We start from the raw sequence: 17,057 nt of genomic DNA on the forward strand, positions 1-17,057 counted from the left end.
CTTCCAGAGTTTTGTCTTAATATTAGTAAAAAGATAAATATTTTGGCATATATGGCGTTTCATACATATACTACTTGATTTTGGCAAAAACCGAAATAAAAACAAATTTTAAAAAAAGACCTACATGGAGAAAATTGCATGCCACCTTGTTGGATAAAGGCAATTTAAAAGCTTCTAAGGTGTTTATATATCAACGAATTAAAACCACCAAAAAGGTCTTTCTACATTTCTGTGGAAGAACACCAGCAGAGAAAACTCCATTGACATGTTTTCGAAATTGACAGCGTCGACTTTTGAACAATATAATGCGATATTATTATTCAATAATTCCTGTAATGTATTTCTTAATTTTTTTCTGATTTATGAATACTGTACCATGGAGAAATAAGCCATGTTAATACATATATACCAATGTACAATTATAACAATATTATCTAAATCTATGATTTTGCATAACATAAATTAGTTCCACATTCACAAATTGTATGGAATGTTTCTCCCATAGGAGCTACAGCACATTACATGTTAAAGTCACTTTCACTTTCTTTTGTAAAATAAATGTTGATGTATAGACATTAGCACAAAATATTTTGTAAACTTTTCACAGAATACTTATGTGACTGTAGTTTTACTTTGTGGGACTGATGCATTATATAATATTGATTAATAGGAAAGCATTCAAAATAAAAAAAAAATTAAAACAAGTAATTTCAATTTGATAAAACAACATTATTATAATCAAAATTTACACACAAATAATGATAACGGTAAGCTCAATATCACGGTTATTTTTCCAATTTTATGTAAAATTGATCGTCAGTTCCTGGGTTGCCAATGTAATCATTTGCCTGATGTAATTTTAATCCTTCAACTGCATCAACTCATTTTATTGTTACCTTAAACAAATTTGTGCTTAAGGAGAATTGACCAAGACTCTTTAAGGATAGTACAAATAAATGAATGAATTTCCGTCAATGTGTTAATAAACCAAGACGCAGTGGCAGCAGGGAGATTGCAGCTCCACTAATACCATGACAAAGTGTCTCCCAATCATCTAACTCAATATCGTACACTTGTGTAGGACTCGTGTTTAGATGGCTGTCAAAGCAAAAACCATTAACAAAAAAGAACACACGATCACCAATCCTGAAAGCGCCTATACCGTTTTCTGGTATTAGACTTTGGTCCTGTGAAATATACATGCCTGTGTGAACTGCACTGCACTCATCAAGGAGATGCTCAACCACTGAAGGGCATAGATCCCATTGTTGTGAACCATACACACGGCTCGGTACCGATTTGTAACATATAGAGTAAAGCTTATCATCTTTGATGTACAAGTCTACCTGTCGGTTTGAGTTTAGTCCCAGTCGTTTTTCCGGTAACCACGAGTTGAGGTCAGGATCGAAACAGCTGTATCGAACTTGGCCATGCCCTTTAAAGATATGAATCCTGTTGTGAAAAACAATCGCTGTTGTGTTATACCGTGCTTCGTCCAAGGCAGCAACGCAGACCCATTTACTGCGGGCAAGATCGTACCGCTCGACAGATCGCAGTGGGTTGTCGTCTTTATCAAGGCCACCAATTGCATAGATATAGCCCTCGTGGTGAACAAGTGAAAAACTCTTCCTTTCAACTTTCATAGACGGCAAACTTGACCATTTATTGCCTTTTGCATTATAAACGAAGAAATAATTCCTGGTGGCAGTCTTCCCAGAGTTGATATACTCTCCACCAGCGATGAACAAGTGTTCACCAACCACGACAGCCGTGTGGTTGATGACCGTCTGATATGGCAACTGCGCAAAGTTTTTTAATGGCTCCCATGATTTTGAATTTGCATTGTATTGGCGTACAAAACTCATTGACGTGTGTCCACCAATTGCAATCATCGACTTGAGTAAAAAAAAAAAAAAACATGTTTATAAAAATCTGACTATACAACATTTATAAATATTATTAACTACACATACACTTAGAATTTGTGAAGGGAATCATAAATTGCTGGGTGGAAAACTAATTTATAACTATAACTTATACTTTTAATTTATTTAAATCTATTTAAGTACAGAAGAACCTCTATTGAGGGGACGGACATCTTCAGGACCCAACAAAATACCCTGAATTAGAGGTTGGTCGTTCTAAAAACATCTACAGTATTCCCCTCATTCATTTCATGGAAAAGTGTCCTTCATAGGAGGTATCGCAAAGAAGGGGGTTCTAGTGTTTTGAGCCCCCTCTCATACCCTAATAGAGTGACCCAAAGAAAGGGGTTCTAGTGTTTTGAGCCCCCCTCTCATACCCTAATAGAGTGACCCAAAGAAAGGGTTCTAGTGTTTTGAGCCCCCTCTCATACCCTAATAGAGTGACCCAAAGAAAGGGGTTCTAGTGTTTTGAGCCCCCACTCATACCCTAATAGAGTGACCCAAAGAAAGGGTTCTAGTGTTTTGAGCCCCCTCTCATACCCTAATAGAGTGACCCAAAGAAAGGGTTCTAGTGTTTTGAGCCCCCTCTCATACCCTAATAGAGTGACCCAAAGAAAGGGTTCTAGTGTTTTGAGCCCCCCTCTCATACCCTAATAGAGTGACCCAAAGAAAGGGGTTCTAGTGTTTTGAGCCTCCTCTCATACCCTAATAGAGTGACCCAAAGAAGGGGGTTCTAGTGTTTTGAGCCCCCTCTCATACCCTAATAGAGTGACCCAAAGAAAGGGGTTCTAGTGTTTTGAGCCCCCTCTCATACCCTAATAGAGTGACCCAAAGAAAGGGGTTCTAGTGTTTTGAGCCTCCTCTCATACCCTAATAGAGTGACCCAAAGAAGGGGGTTCTAGTGTTTTGAGCCCCCTCTCATACCCTAATAGAGTGACCCAAAGAAGGGGGTTCTAGTGTTTTGAGCCCCCTCTCATACCCTAATAGAGTGACCCAAAGAAGGGGGTTCTAGTGTTTTGAGCCCCCTCTCATACCCTAATAGAGTGACCCAAAGAAAGGGGTTCTAGTGTTTTGAGCCCCCTCTCATACCCTAATAGAGTGACCCAAAGAAAGGGGTTCTAGTGTTTTGAGCCCCCTCTCATACCCTAATAGAGTGACCCAAAGAAGGGGGTTCTAGTGTTTTGAGCCCCCTCTCATACCCTAATAGAGTGACCCAAAGAAGAAGGTTCTAGTGTTTTGAGCCCCCTCTCATACCCTAATAGAGTGACCCAAAGAAAGGGGTTCTAGTGTTTTGAGCCCCCCTCTCATACCCTAATAGAGTGACCCAAAGAAAGGGTTCTAGTGTTTTGAGCCCCCTCTCATACCCTAATAGAGTGACCCAAAGAAAGGGTTCTAGTGTTTTGAGCCCCCCCCCCCTCATACCCTAATAGAGTGACCCAAAGAAGGGGGTTCTAGTGTTTTGAGCCCCCTCTCATACCCTAATAGAGTGACCCAAAGAAAGGGTTCTAGTGTTTTGAGCCCCCTCTCATACCCTAATAGAGTGACCCAAAGAAAGGGGTTCTAGTGTTTTGAGCCCCCTCTCATACCCTAATAGAGTGACCCAAAGAAGGGGGTTCTAGTGTTTTGAGCCCCCCTCTCATACCCTAATAGAGTGACCCAAAGAAGGGGGTTCTAGTGTTTTGAGCCCCCTCTCATACCCTAATAGAGTGACCCAAAGAAGGGGGTGCTAGTGTTTTGAGCCCCCTCTCATACCCTAATAGAGTGACCCAAAGAAAGGGGTTCTAGTGTTTTGAGCCCCCTCTCATACCCTAATAGAGTGACCCAAAGAAGGGGGTTCTAGTGTTTTGAGCCCCCTCTCATACCCTAATAGAGTGACCCAAAGAAAGGGTTCTACAGTATTTATTTATTCACTTTATACCTTTGATGAAAGTCTGGGTGCAAATAACTGTGGATGCTGAGCAAATAGTGGGCCTGTGACTGCTTTAGCCATAGCATGATGTTGCATTAACTGATCATACAACAGTTTACATTGAGGTACTGTCAGAACGTCTTTATCAAAAGCTTCTAGAATTTCCTGAGCTGATAGTAGTCCGAGCCGCACTTTCTTTAGAAGCATAGCAGAGTGATGTAAACGTGTTTCCTTGTCATATCGGATCCAGTTTATAACAGCTTTTAAGATCTGAAAAAGATGGATAAAAGTAACGGAAATGTAACTACTGTACCTGGTATGTAAAGTATCTTAATTACCACAAATTAGTTCCAAGCGGTGTAAACACACTTCTTTGATACACTCCTATTCACAGAACATGCATAATTTTTTGTAAAACAAACAAGGGGCAATATACCATTTTATAGCCCTATTAGGCTTTGTCTACACTATCAAATTTTATGTGACAAAAAAAATGTGATGTGCCCATATATGGACATGTTGTCATATTACTACCATGGCCACAACACAATTTTGTTGTCCAATTAGTTTGATAGTGTACACATGTATATATAAGGGATACTTTTTTTGGGTCACAAACATGAATAGTACTACTGTACCTGTATGTTTAATAATTTACCTGATATTCACCACTAACAGCTAAATTTTCTTTTTGCAAGAAATTAGCTAACCGTCTTGCAGTCATATACTCCAAGAAATCTTCCGTCTCGCAAACTTCAACAAAATTCCGTGTGATGTATCTGTCTGCCGTTTCTCTTAAACTTTTCATATCAAAGTTATTTGCCATTTCTGATATTTTTAGAAAGTCAGCAAAGTGAAATTTCTCATGAAGAAAACAATGTTCTATATAATCGACGCATTGGGTGACTGCAATAGGCATACTCAAATGATTCGCCGCAGCAAGCACATCAAACACATTGTCGGGAGTTAGCGCCAGTTGCGAAGAATACGCAAAATCTAAGATTAGTTGGAATGATTCTGCACATACATCCGTCTCTTCTTGAAATTCTATCACATCTTGCGACGATTCCTTAAGTCCTCCTGTGAACATTGCGCGGAAGTAATCACTGGCCCCTGATAGGATGATTTTGTGAGCGGAGAATTCTGCATCTTCTACTTTAATCTTAATATCACAGAATAATTCTTCGTGACGCAGTGCATGGAGGCTGTCCATTAAGTGCTGACCCCACCTTCGTTGATGTCCACTTGTGTCAAACATGACAAATGTTGGCGTTTGTGTATCCATTGTTGTGTTGTACGGTAACACAAATTTTACCTATCAATAAATGAAAAGAATTCCCTTGTTAAGACATTTCATAAATCTTAAATACGAAACTAAATAAACATTTTGTTTATATTAAAATTTACATTAATTTTGTGTTGTGAAACTTTGTTTTTTATTTTACAGAATAGTAGTAAATGTTATTCTAACAATAGCCGAATAACAAAAAGAGGAATTAGAAGATAGCCCTTTTTCTACAGTACCAACACATCAAGTGAATGGAGTTTAAAGTCTCTCCAGGTTTCTTCCCTCCTCCTCCTCCTAGCAGGAAACGAATATTCCTAATAACTAACCATCCCTCTCTAGAGAGTCTAGGCCCCTAGTAGGCCTAGTTTTGCTTTTTTAGGCCTATTTAGATTAGCCTAATAGTAAGGGCGGTGCTGGCTACTAGGCTGCTGAGCACTAGGCCTACCATAGATAGCTAAACCTATCATATAGGCTTCGGCCCTAGGCTTAGCTAGCATCCGCTCTTACTAGGCCTACTATCTACAGGCCTAGCTAGACTAGTTTGGCAGGGTCCAGGGCCCCTAGCTAGGCCTTATAGAGAGTTAGAGCGCCTATCTAGGCCTAGTAGAGCAGTAGTAGGCGCTATATAGGCCTAGGCCCTAGCCCTAGTAGGCCTAGCCTAGAGGGTCCACCCTAGTTAGACTAGGCCTAGTTTTCCTTCCAACATATTTTGTAAATGGCGGAAACCTGTTCTAAACCCCTATCTAGCCAAACTTATTGTTAAAAGGGAGCATCCAATAATGGTAAATAAATAGTTTATAGCTGTTTACACACAAATATTGAAGCCGCCGCGAGGAGAGGAATTTCTATTTCACAATTTCACAATGCCCTCTGACGAATGGTGGCGCTTTCTATACTTTTATGGAGCGCTATTTGTGCCTTTATTGGCGTTGTGTTATACACTTTTTTAATCAACCAGTAATGTAGAATTGGTAAAACTCTGCCAAGTGTTAAGGCTTTAAATATTTGTTTAAGAAATTATTTAATGATTTTAAGGTATATTGCAAGGCAAAATAGAGAAACAATTGTTAGACTTTATAAATCTATTGTAATGTTAATCTTTTTTGCTGCTTGTCATAGACACGTCTTTTTTGTTTGTTTTTTTTCCTTATGTGTTTCTCTCTGTATGAAATATAAATATAAAAAAAAACATTAAAAACTGTACATTATATAAATGATGAATGTTTATTTAAGTGCTTTGATTAACGTTGTTGAAATCTTCCCTGGTTTCATGTAGCTTGATGAAGAATGGAACCAACTAATTATCTAACTATCACGCATCAAGTCATTTTAAATATTTAAAAAAACATATTGTCCCCCTGAAAAATAATTGTTTTAAATATTTTTTATAGAATATATGCCATAATAGTTATGCCATTATAAATATTTAATTTAAAGCAAAACATATTCAAACAATATGCGTTCTTTTTTTTTGTTATTAATCTTCATTTTTCATATTTTTCAATTTTAATTTAATTTCTATTTCAATTTAATTTCAATTTCAATTTATTTCCACAATATAATAAAATACATACATAAATGCAGTGAAGTGATTATGTGGGGGGGGGGGGAGAGTCATATAAGTCATAAAGACTTTAAGTTTTACCCATCCCAAGATATTAACATAGAATACGAAAAAGAAAAAAAAAACATAAACTAACAATAAATAAAAGAAAACAAAGCTACACATTTTTTGGGACAATACATCTTTAATTAATTGAAAGCAGGGAGATGTAAACTTAGAGAATCTTAGAAACGGCATTTTCAATAAGAAAATTAATATGTTGTGTCTAATTCTGGACTTCACCCCCGCGGAATAACACACAATTAACATACCTCACCGACTCAAACAAAGACCTTTATAAAACGATTTTTTGGACTGAACAGAACTGATCCTCTCGCTCGACTAAATAATACGCCTTCTATAACTGTTAAAATAATAGGCCAACCTGCAGTTTGCATACCACATTATTACAGGTGTGCTTTAAACACGTGATATGCAGAATATTTCCTTCTTTATCAACTGCAGCCTCACTTCGAATCAGACGTTCATATAATAGGTACGTGAGAGGTCGTCAGTTATTCACTCACTCACATACTTGTCTGCTTGAAAGAACCAAAAACATCTAAGGTAAGAATACGTACGGTTCACTGTACTTTTTAAAACAATATACAGTAACTTAGTAGCACATAGTTGCCGCTTCTATATTTGTTTATGCTATTGTTTAAAGGCATAGAACAATTTCTAAACGTCGGTGATAACTGAAAAAGCCACCCAAACGAGATTCGAACCCGGAATATTTTGCTTGTTTGATTTATCATTTTGTATTTGAATTCACATGGATACCATAATAACTAGGTGGTGTAAGCCACAAAGGACGAGTCAATGACGTACTGCGTGCTCCATCCGATAGATAAATTACATGCGACTACTTCACTAAACAAATGTATACTTCTTTTTTATTTTAGAAGCACGGTCATCATGTCTACTACCGAAACCGTAACGACTGGTGCTGGCACCCGGCCAAAAACATTGAACATCATCCTAGCTGCAATTGCGGACTTAGACGAAAAGAATGGGTCATCGGTAATTGCTATAAAACAGTGGATTCAAACCAAATACCCAGAAATTCCCGATAACCGATTGAAGGGAATGATGAAGAGAAGTTTAGCCAAAGGCTTGGAAATTAACGTTCTTGTCAGGCCCAAAAAATCAGAAGATTTGGTTGGAATGAAAGGTCGCTTCAAGCTTGGAAAACCACCAAAACCAATCAAAGCTCCGCCAAAAAAGAAAGTCCAAACAGTAAAAGGGGGGAAAGAGAACAAAAAGCCGCGTAAAAAAGCTTCAGTTGAAAATGGCTCGGCTGATGAAAGCAAGAAGTCGCCCAAAAAGTCGCCAAAAAAGAAATCGACAAAAACTAAGAAAGTTGCGGCTGCAGCTAAACCACGTTCAGCCAGTAGTTCACCAGTGAAACCTAGCAAGTCGAAGAAGAATGTAAAACTTTCGCGTAGGAGTAAATCTCATTCACCAGCTAAAAAAATTACTAAGAAAATAGGCAAATCTCCGGCTTCTATAGGAAAGTCACCAGCTATCAAAAAGTCTAGATCTAAGGTAAAAATTAATGAAAAGGCGGCCTCAAACCCGAAATCAAAATCTTCAAAGAAAAACAAAAAAGCTGACGAATGAACATTATTGTAATATGTTGTGATTCAGGTTGGAGTGTAAATTAACTTGTAAATTATTGATTGTATGTATTTTAATATAAAACTGGCACTATTATTTTGTATTTGTATGTACAGTATATTGTAAATAAATATTTCTCAGATAAAATAGTTCTTAATTTGTCTTTGAACTTTATTTGTGGGCCTATATTTTAAAAAGATTTAGTATGCATAAATGAATAGGTTTTTAGCCATGCATAAATGAATAGGTTTTTAGCCAAACTCGTTTCAATAACTTGCAAGGGAGGCCAAGTTCCAATGTATGCTTCACACGAGTAGGCCTAACCTATGAATTCTCCGGTATTTGTTTTCTGGACGTGACGCATTCGGCAGAAACCGTAAACAATTCATGAGACCCATTTACCATGAGACAGTACTTTGGAACCACATCGTTATGTTCAATAGTTTGGACAGGTCTTCGATGGTTTTTTAGGACATTATTTAGAGGGTTAGGTTCAGCCAATTTCCAGGATATGATCCTATCTTATTCATTTTCGGCAATTTTGCACTTCTCGAAAAGAAAGAAAAACAATCTAACAACTGTAGAATAATTGAATAATTTTGGTCATAATGACATAAACAGACATTTTGTGGATTTCCAAATTCACATGATTGTATATTCTGAGTGCCATAGTAAATTCGGTGATGTCCTCAACTTTTTATTTTATACGTTGATAAAACTCGGGAGAATTAAAAAATGTTCATTTGAGTTTAAACTAAACCTGGTTCTTTTATAAAATAATGTAATACTGTATAAAATAAACGTACTGTATGCATACTTTATTCAACAAATTGACATTCAAATGACAATGGCATCTATTTTCATTAACAATTGTAACAATTCTAGAACATCTGTAAATAATCTCATTTTACTGTTCAGAGAAACAACTAGACCAATCTGAAAACCATCAATCAGTTTGCCAGTTTTACCGTCTATAGAAATCGTACCATTTCCTTTACTAACGTTATTGCTGGCTTCAGTTACTGTTGAAATCCAATTGTCTCTGCTTTTAGATACGAATGAGTTCTGGTGCAATGTCCGTGGTATGCTCAACACGGCCTCTGCAAATAATGTTGCTGCTAGCGCAAGATAATAATTGTCTCTATGACGTGTTGCATAATCGTTTAATATCTTGTTGACGATAAATTCGGCGGCACCTCCACCTGGTGTAGTGAAAACACGAGGCTGGATGGTGGACACCGGTTGAGATGCGGACTCATCTGTAGAATATTCGTGGCAACATGTATCTGCCTTGTGCAGACCATCTAAATCCCAGAGTTCAGTCCACATTCGTAGCACTTTCATTGCATTGCCAACTGCTCGCACATACTCCGTCACAAGACCAGGAGACGGCGCACAGATGACAACTTGGTTAACTTTTACCATGTGTTCTGGAACAAGATTCACACACATTTTAGTCCCGATTGCAATGCGTTCATAGCTTGCCAATACACCTATTGATAAATCATTTACATCACCCACATTCGTGTTTATTAAGACTCCAGTAAATTTGCTTACACGATCAACATCATCTGTAGATAATAAATTAACGACAGATATTTTATACTGATAGCATAAATGTTTTGAAGAATCCGACAAATTCTCGGTAGATAAAATCAAATTTATACCAACATTGTTTAGGCATTTTAACTTCTGTTCAAGTGAAGTTGTTGAATATGTAAATAACCTCTCAACTTTATTTTTGTCATGCAAATGAATAGTAGTATGTGATAGAGGAGAAATATATTCTAGAGGACAATTCAAAAGAATGAATTTAACGGGTTTTCCTACTTGTTCTGGGACATTCACACATAGATCCTTTTGAATTACGATTCCCGGAATGACCTTTGACATGGAAACAGGTTGCCCACTGATCTTCAAAAATAAGTTTTGAAAGTCATCAATATTGTTATTAATTGATTGATTCAAAGAATACGGACTATGGTAACAACTGGTAAATAGGCCTACAAGATTTATAACAAGTTCGGATAAAATGTTGACGGTAACCAAATCAAATTTACCAGCAATAGACGTCTTTACCAATTGTCTGCACGCCTCTTTTATTTCATTCTCTTTGTAAAAAATTGAATGTTTTTCTATTTCTTTCATAACTGTCGTCTGCAAGACAGTACTTAGTCTAGTGAACCCATCCCTCAGTTTAAATATATCATTTTCTCTTTCAGACAGAGATAATTTATTGGATATTTTACAGAGAAGTTCAGAAATTATAAACACGAATGATTTCGAGTTATCTCCTGTTAAACGATGGTGAGAGATTATTGAATCTAAAATCATTCTACCCATTGGTGATTCAAATCTTATAGACTGCATCAAAGCTACACCATCATTAGATATACATATATTCCCAGATGCAGAAGACAGCAGTGTTGATAGTCCATTTGGACCAAATGAATTCTTCAATATACTTTCTAACGTTTGGCAAACATGCAGAACAGCAGTTAAGTCAACCTTCTTAATATTTGTGCCGGAAGCCATTTTCACTTCAAACTTTTCCTTCTAAACATTATTAATACTGAAATCCTACCTGTGGAAAGCAAAGTAAATAAAGAATATTGTATTCAATAATTAGCATAATCATATATAATATGAGTGTTAATAAATTAAATACACTTAATTATGAGATAGTGTACAAAGGAAATTAAATAAAGGACAAGACAATATTTATGTTTATGATGGCCCTAGTCTATGCAGGTGGTATGCCTAAATAAAGTACAATTTTAGTAGGAGGCCCTACATATTATAAGTAGTATTGATTACTAGGGCGGTGCCAATGTCATAACTACTCTACTGTATTTGCCCTGTATACAAATTTACTACTACAGTACTATTAAGTGTACTCTAGTCTTAATTTAGGTAGAGAAGTGACAGTTAAGTTATTAATTAATAATATTGGTTCAGGTCAGAAAATTTCATTTTGCTAAAAAAAACGAAAATATACTCTCGAATTGCCTACTGTATAAAGTATAGCGCCTATAAACTTTGATTATTAATAACATGTTTAATTGTAAATAAAATGTTAATTATCTAATCAAATAGATTTACTGTTATACCATTGTCCTAAGCATAGATGTGAATTAGCTGGTCTGTGTTTTCTTTGAATCGTCGCGACGCGTTGGGCAAAATCTCCCCCCGCCCCTCTGTCGTTGATATGGCAAGCAAAAACAAAACATGGGCCTGGCCTAGAAAAATCAACAGTGTTTAACAGAAAGCATTCTACATCCTATAAAACTAATATGAATAGTAAAATACTCAATATAATAAAACATTTTAAACACATTTAAATTTGTACGAACCTAGCTACAAAAACATAAATTTGTTAGGTTTACAAACAAACTTGTGTGGGTGCTGACATGACAGGCTCTTTCAACAATTCTTTTTTATATATTCAAAATAAAAGTCACCATAGGCCTAGTCACCATTTAAAAATTATGAGTTTGATAAATTACTAACTTAAAATATTTTCATAATTTAATATTTCATAAGCAACAGGTATAACAATAATCACCATAATTCTATCATAAATGTGTTAAAATATGTAAAGTTTGTGTATGCCTACTAACCTCACATGAAATTTGTTCACTCAACCGTGTAATAAAACCACAATAAAGAAGAGGGAGAGAAAAATGGTGAACAGTTGATCAATCGAATGTGAAGGAAGAAGGGTTTGACTTCAAAAGGGGTGTAGGTAGGATCTCATACACAATGTTGCTTTTATGGTAATATCATTAAGCTCAACAACATAATGATAATTAAGCTATTTTATTTCAAATACAGGTATTAATTAAACCAGAGTATAAAGTCATGTCGAAATGCCTATATACATTTATACTGTCCTCTACTTTTCAACCTTTTCAAGTTTTTGTTTTGCTAAATTCATTTATTTCTTTTCAGGTGATCAGAAAATAGAGCATCCCAAAATATGGATACGCAAATTGTATCCGGCGGATCCAAAAACGTTCATCCTTATGATACAGAAGAATGTACTCCTCTTTTGTTCAACAATTCCATAAATAAAGATGAATCTGGACAAGGAGGAAAGACATCTACAGCTGGCGCTGTCTTCATCGTCATTAATGCCTGCATTGGAGCAGGGTTGTTAAATTTCCCACATGCATTCCAATCAGCTGGAGGAATTGTAGTCGGCGTCATTGTTCAGTTGGTAAATGTCATGATTAAGTTGCTAAATATCCCACAAATAAAAAAGGAATCCAAAAGAAATGATTTTCCTCCATGAATTAACTCTGCTCATAACCACTGTCCTAAGAACAGAACATTCCAGAAGAAACGTAGCTTCCAAGGGTGTCACATGTTTATCATAACTTTATGACCTAGTTTGTTAAAAAGACCATGATTGGACCTAAATTTGGTATGAAGAGCTCTGAAAGTTTATTGAAATGACACTTTCACATATATCAGAAGATCCTTCAGGAAGAACAGCATTCATATACCAAAAGCCAATATTTCAATGGAAAACATTGTTGAAGTACAGTAGTGGAATACTAATATATTTTAATATTATTGTGTTTCAGGTTCTTTTAGTTGTGATTACTTCGTCGTTATTGGTGCTAGCCAAATGTTCTCACATTCATCAATGTTCCACATACCAGGAGGTTGTTCATAAGATGTGCGGCCAAACGGGTCTTTTTGTCTGCAATATAACTATTCTTCTTTACTGTTTTGGAACCAGCATAACTTTCATGATAATCATTGGTGACCAGATAGACAGTTGTAAGTGTTGGTATTGTGCGAACGCATTCCATAATAAGAACTTCAGCGTGTGAACAGAGCTTTTGTGTTCATTGAAGCGTGAAAGTTATTCATACCTACCGCTGAATAACCATCCTACCAAGTGCTATGTTTAGCCTCCACAATTTTATTTTAATAGTACTGAAATTTTCGTTTTTGTAAACACAACGTCAGCACATTGCATAAAATTTCACTTAAATTTTATCACAGTATTTAGGAATACTACAGATTTTTCAGGAATAATCTTTTGAGTCAATGGAGAATAGTGAATCAAGCCATCATGTAAAATTTACTTAAAGTTATTATGTTTTTTTCTTTCAGTTCTTGAATTCATTGTGAGCGATTCATTAGGTCAATGGTATACAAATCGGAAATTCACCTTATCTATATTTTCTGTGATAGTTGTCCTACCTCTGTGTATACCAAAAGCCATTGACTTCCTGAAGTATTCAAGGTAAAAGAATTATACAAGTTTGGCTATGTTGAAAGTCAGATTAGATTCCATTTTTCAATACCTACAATGGTGTGAGCCTTAATAACCAAAGAACTCAGACCTGTGTTAATCAAGTATTTTCCAGGAATGTACACCAGACCATTGTTTTGTCATACTTAGTCTGTCTCCTCTGGTATTACAAAACATTCGTAAAATTAAGTACATTGAGTAACTAACAACTATCCCATACCAGATTCTCTGAAACTGGAAACGCTCCTAAAGCTCTGTCTGCACTATCAAACTAGATTGACTAAAAAGTGTGATGTGCCCAAATATGGTAGTGACATCATCATGTCCATATATGGGTACATCAAACTAGTGTAGACGGAGCTTAAAACCAGACTTTCTTAAGATCCAAACGGTCCTCTTTTATTCCATTAAAAACACTTCATACCAGAATTTATTAGGCCAACCAGAATCCGTCTTTGTACTCCAATATCAAATTGATAATGTTATTTTATTGCAGTGGAATTGGTGTTCTTGGATCGATTTATGTTTGTGCAATTGTTGTTATCAAGTACTTTACAAATGGTGCCGCTGAGGGTATCCATGTGGCAACGTCACCTGATAACTGGCAAGATGTATTTATAGCTGTTCCAGCCATTTGTTTTGGTTTCCAGGTAAAAACAGCTTTCATTAGACAATGCCTTTTATTAATTATGATGGACCATGTCAACACTATCCTACTGCAGTTACTACTGTATTTATCTCCATTTTAAAAATTGCAATAACATAAGATTTCAGTCTGTAGAGGTTTATGAGACTGGCACTGCAATAACCAGTGTTTGTGATTACTGCAAAATAGCTTGTTCATGAATACTGTAATTGCATTCAGGTCAATGGTTAAACAAATCTAGACATCTGTAAATTAAATTGTCTTTGATGTTTTAATTTTACTATTAAACTACTGATTGTATTTTATTTCTATTTTTTCTAGTGCCACATAAGTTCTATTCCAGTTTATGCAAGTTTAAAAAAGCGAACGGTGTCGCAATTTTCTAAAGTGTGTATCATTGCCTTGTTCTTGGCCTTTACCACGTACACCCTAACAGGAATCTTTGGGTCATTGACCTTTGGCACCAGCTCCTGCAGTGACATTCTCAAGTCCTATGATGCTGACGATATAAGTGTGACCATTGCAAGAATCATGATCGGAGCATCGGTTTTAACAGCGTACCCTATTTTACATTTCTGTGGAAGGTATGTGTATATAGTAACATATGATAATAGTGTACTGTATTTTCAAATCCATTAGAACTCTATGTTAACAGTGGAAGGTACTGTAGATCAGTCCTATTTAAAAACCGTCTGGACATGAATTTTGAATGTAAAGCTCTGTCTGCACTATCAAACAAGTTCCCAAATTTGGTAGTGATATGCCCGAATAAGAATGTCAACTGCTAAATAAGTTAATAACTACTGTCAATTGTCTTACAAAGTCTAATAGAGCAATAGAGGTTCATAATTTGAAAAATTGGTTGGTGAAGTCTCCCTCCCAAGCTGTAGCTTTGTGGTTAACATGCTTGCCGTCCAATCCCAAGGACCTAGTGCCAGGATTTAATCCTGACCTAGTGCCAGGGTTCAATCCTGACCTAGTGCCAGGGTTCAATCCTGACCTAGTGCCAGGGTTCAATCCTGACCTAGTGCCAGGGTTCAATCCTGACCTAGTGCCAGGGTTGTAACTCACAACTCTTTCAACTGTTGCACGCTGTTGGATGCGTATGAAATAAATAAATAAAAGAAATATTTTCAGAGTTGTCATCAATGATCTTCAAATCAAAATATTCAAATTGACACCAGAACAAGTTGAAGATGGAGAAGTAAGGCGACGCATTGTGCAGACCATCATCTGGTTCAGTCTGTCACTTATCTTGGCTTTGTTCATTCCAAGTATTGGTGTGGTGATATCGGTTATCGGTGGCCTGGCAGCAGTCTTTATATTTATATTTCCTGGTAAGCATTTGTTAGTTGGATGATGATACCTACTGACCTTTGACCTGATATTGTTTTCTCATTGATGATAGAATTGACATTATAAATCCATATAAGGACAGATTGGATTTGATTTTGAGGCAGAAACGTTTTTTGTACATACTCATACAGTACAGTTTGGTTATTCCACCAATGATCTAAGTCAAAGTTATAGATGTAATCATTTTAGTAATGGCTAACATTTAATACTTAGAGAAGTGTAACCTATTAATGAGCACAGTTCTCCATGTTTTTGCATGTTTGAACTTTCTTAAACCAATGTACATCGACAGAGGGGTCATAGTCATATTCAAGAGTGGGCCAATGGTAGAGATGATAAACTATGTCATCCTTTGACAAAAACAAATAGGTTTAACAACACCTTTATTCCCTCTTCAATTTGTCTCTTTAACAAACAATTTGTAAGATAATTACTGTAATTACTTTTAATGAACTGTACATAGGCCTACAATATATTTGACTTGTGTCTATCTTTTTTTTATTGATGTTTTATATGGTGTTTTTATTACGAATGTAACGGGGAGCTGAGTCTCACATTTTATAATTATTTTGTGACAATAAATGATATCTATGTCTATGCTTAATCTCTCACCAACCAATTGATTTTTTTTTCTCTAGGTTTGTGTATGATTGAGTATGCAATGCATTATTATGATGGCAGTATTCGTCGAAAGCACCTGCTGATTGGATGTGGCATTGCCTGGGTTGGGTTGGGGACGTTTATTCTAGGCGAAAGCACAACGCTATCTATCATGGATGATGTCAATGGTGTCACCTTAGCTTGCTGATAAACTATGAAGTTAAACCACTCAGCTTACAGAATATTCCCATCAAGAAGGAAGTTCTTTTTAGCTGAAGTATAGGTGGATCAGGTTGGTGGCAAAAGTGGTGTAGAAATGGTGGAACTAACATATACATGAACTTCTCCAACCAAATGGAAAGATTGTAGTGATCCACTTCATTTGTGTGAAATATACTGTATGGTATTGGTAAAAGACGGGAGGACCTTCATTCATCAATACAGAGATATGTACAAGGACAGCTTCATACCCTCACCTGTGTGCGAGATGAAAATGGGCCAAATAAATTTGCAAAAATACATTTATTTTAGTTGGGATTGGAGAATTTTGGTCATGAGATGTATTATGAATATTCATATGTTTTTGATTAACAATTATTAAGAAAAGTATGTTTTTAATATCTGTTTAATTTAATCATTATATTGAAAAAAAAAAATTAGAAAAAGTTTGTGTATTATACAGTATAAAGAAATATTAAATATATTTTTATTATAGGAAAATAAGAAAAAAATAACTCTTTTCATAAAAACTTATTCATTTTGTAGGTAAAATAAAATAATATTTATAATCTCAAAGACTTTTTGTCAAGCAATGATTGTATTTGAATTAAAAGAAACTTGT

At 35.9% G+C, this 17,057-nt stretch overlaps 4 protein-coding genes across 4 annotated transcripts; 2 read left to right on the forward strand and 2 right to left on the reverse strand.

The window, feature by feature from the left end:
- Positions 1 to 114: 114 nt before the first annotated feature.
- LOC140056832 (kelch-like protein 26) lies at positions 115 to 5,980 on the reverse strand. Its single transcript, XM_072102328.1, has 4 exons — positions 5,936 to 5,980; positions 4,493 to 5,149; positions 3,844 to 4,104; positions 115 to 1,895 (listed from the first exon to the last, which is right to left on the reverse strand). Exons 2-4 carry the CDS (start codon positions 5,117 to 5,119, stop codon positions 972 to 974), a joined length of 1,812 nt encoding a protein of 603 aa, XP_071958429.1. The 5' UTR covers positions 5,120 to 5,149; positions 5,936 to 5,980; the 3' UTR covers positions 115 to 971.
- Positions 5,981 to 6,779: 799 nt separating this feature from the next.
- LOC140057242 (uncharacterized) lies at positions 6,780 to 8,429 on the forward strand. Its single transcript, XM_072102812.1, has 2 exons — positions 6,780 to 7,292; positions 7,631 to 8,429. The coding sequence occupies exon 2, from the start codon at positions 7,644 to 7,646 to the stop codon at positions 8,346 to 8,348; it is 705 nt and encodes a 234-aa protein (XP_071958913.1). The 5' UTR covers positions 6,780 to 7,292; positions 7,631 to 7,643; the 3' UTR covers positions 8,349 to 8,429.
- Positions 8,430 to 9,182: 753 nt separating this feature from the next.
- On the reverse strand, positions 9,183 to 11,755 carry LOC140057594 (uncharacterized). Its single transcript, XM_072103310.1, has 3 exons — positions 11,699 to 11,755; positions 10,406 to 10,929; positions 9,183 to 9,916 (listed from the first exon to the last, which is right to left on the reverse strand). Exons 2-3 carry the CDS (start codon positions 10,878 to 10,880, stop codon positions 9,183 to 9,185), a joined length of 1,209 nt encoding a protein of 402 aa, XP_071959411.1. The 5' UTR covers positions 10,881 to 10,929; positions 11,699 to 11,755.
- A 256-nt stretch (positions 11,756 to 12,011) lies between these two features.
- On the forward strand, positions 12,012 to 16,973 carry LOC140057331 (sodium-coupled neutral amino acid transporter 7-like). The gene is made up of 8 exons (XM_072102949.1): positions 12,012 to 12,090; positions 12,297 to 12,564; positions 12,935 to 13,133; positions 13,473 to 13,605; positions 14,111 to 14,264; positions 14,582 to 14,844; positions 15,398 to 15,597; positions 16,255 to 16,973. Exons 2-8 carry the CDS (start codon positions 12,325 to 12,327, stop codon positions 16,422 to 16,424), a joined length of 1,359 nt encoding a protein of 452 aa, XP_071959050.1. The 5' UTR covers positions 12,012 to 12,090; positions 12,297 to 12,324; the 3' UTR covers positions 16,425 to 16,973.
- Positions 16,974 to 17,057: the final 84 nt, after the last annotated feature.

Source organism: Antedon mediterranea, chromosome 8, assembly GCF_964355755.1.
Source record: "Antedon mediterranea chromosome 8, ecAntMedi1.1, whole genome shotgun sequence".
In the NCBI taxonomy this organism is placed as follows: Eukaryota; Metazoa; Echinodermata; class Crinoidea; order Comatulida; family Antedonidae; genus Antedon; species Antedon mediterranea.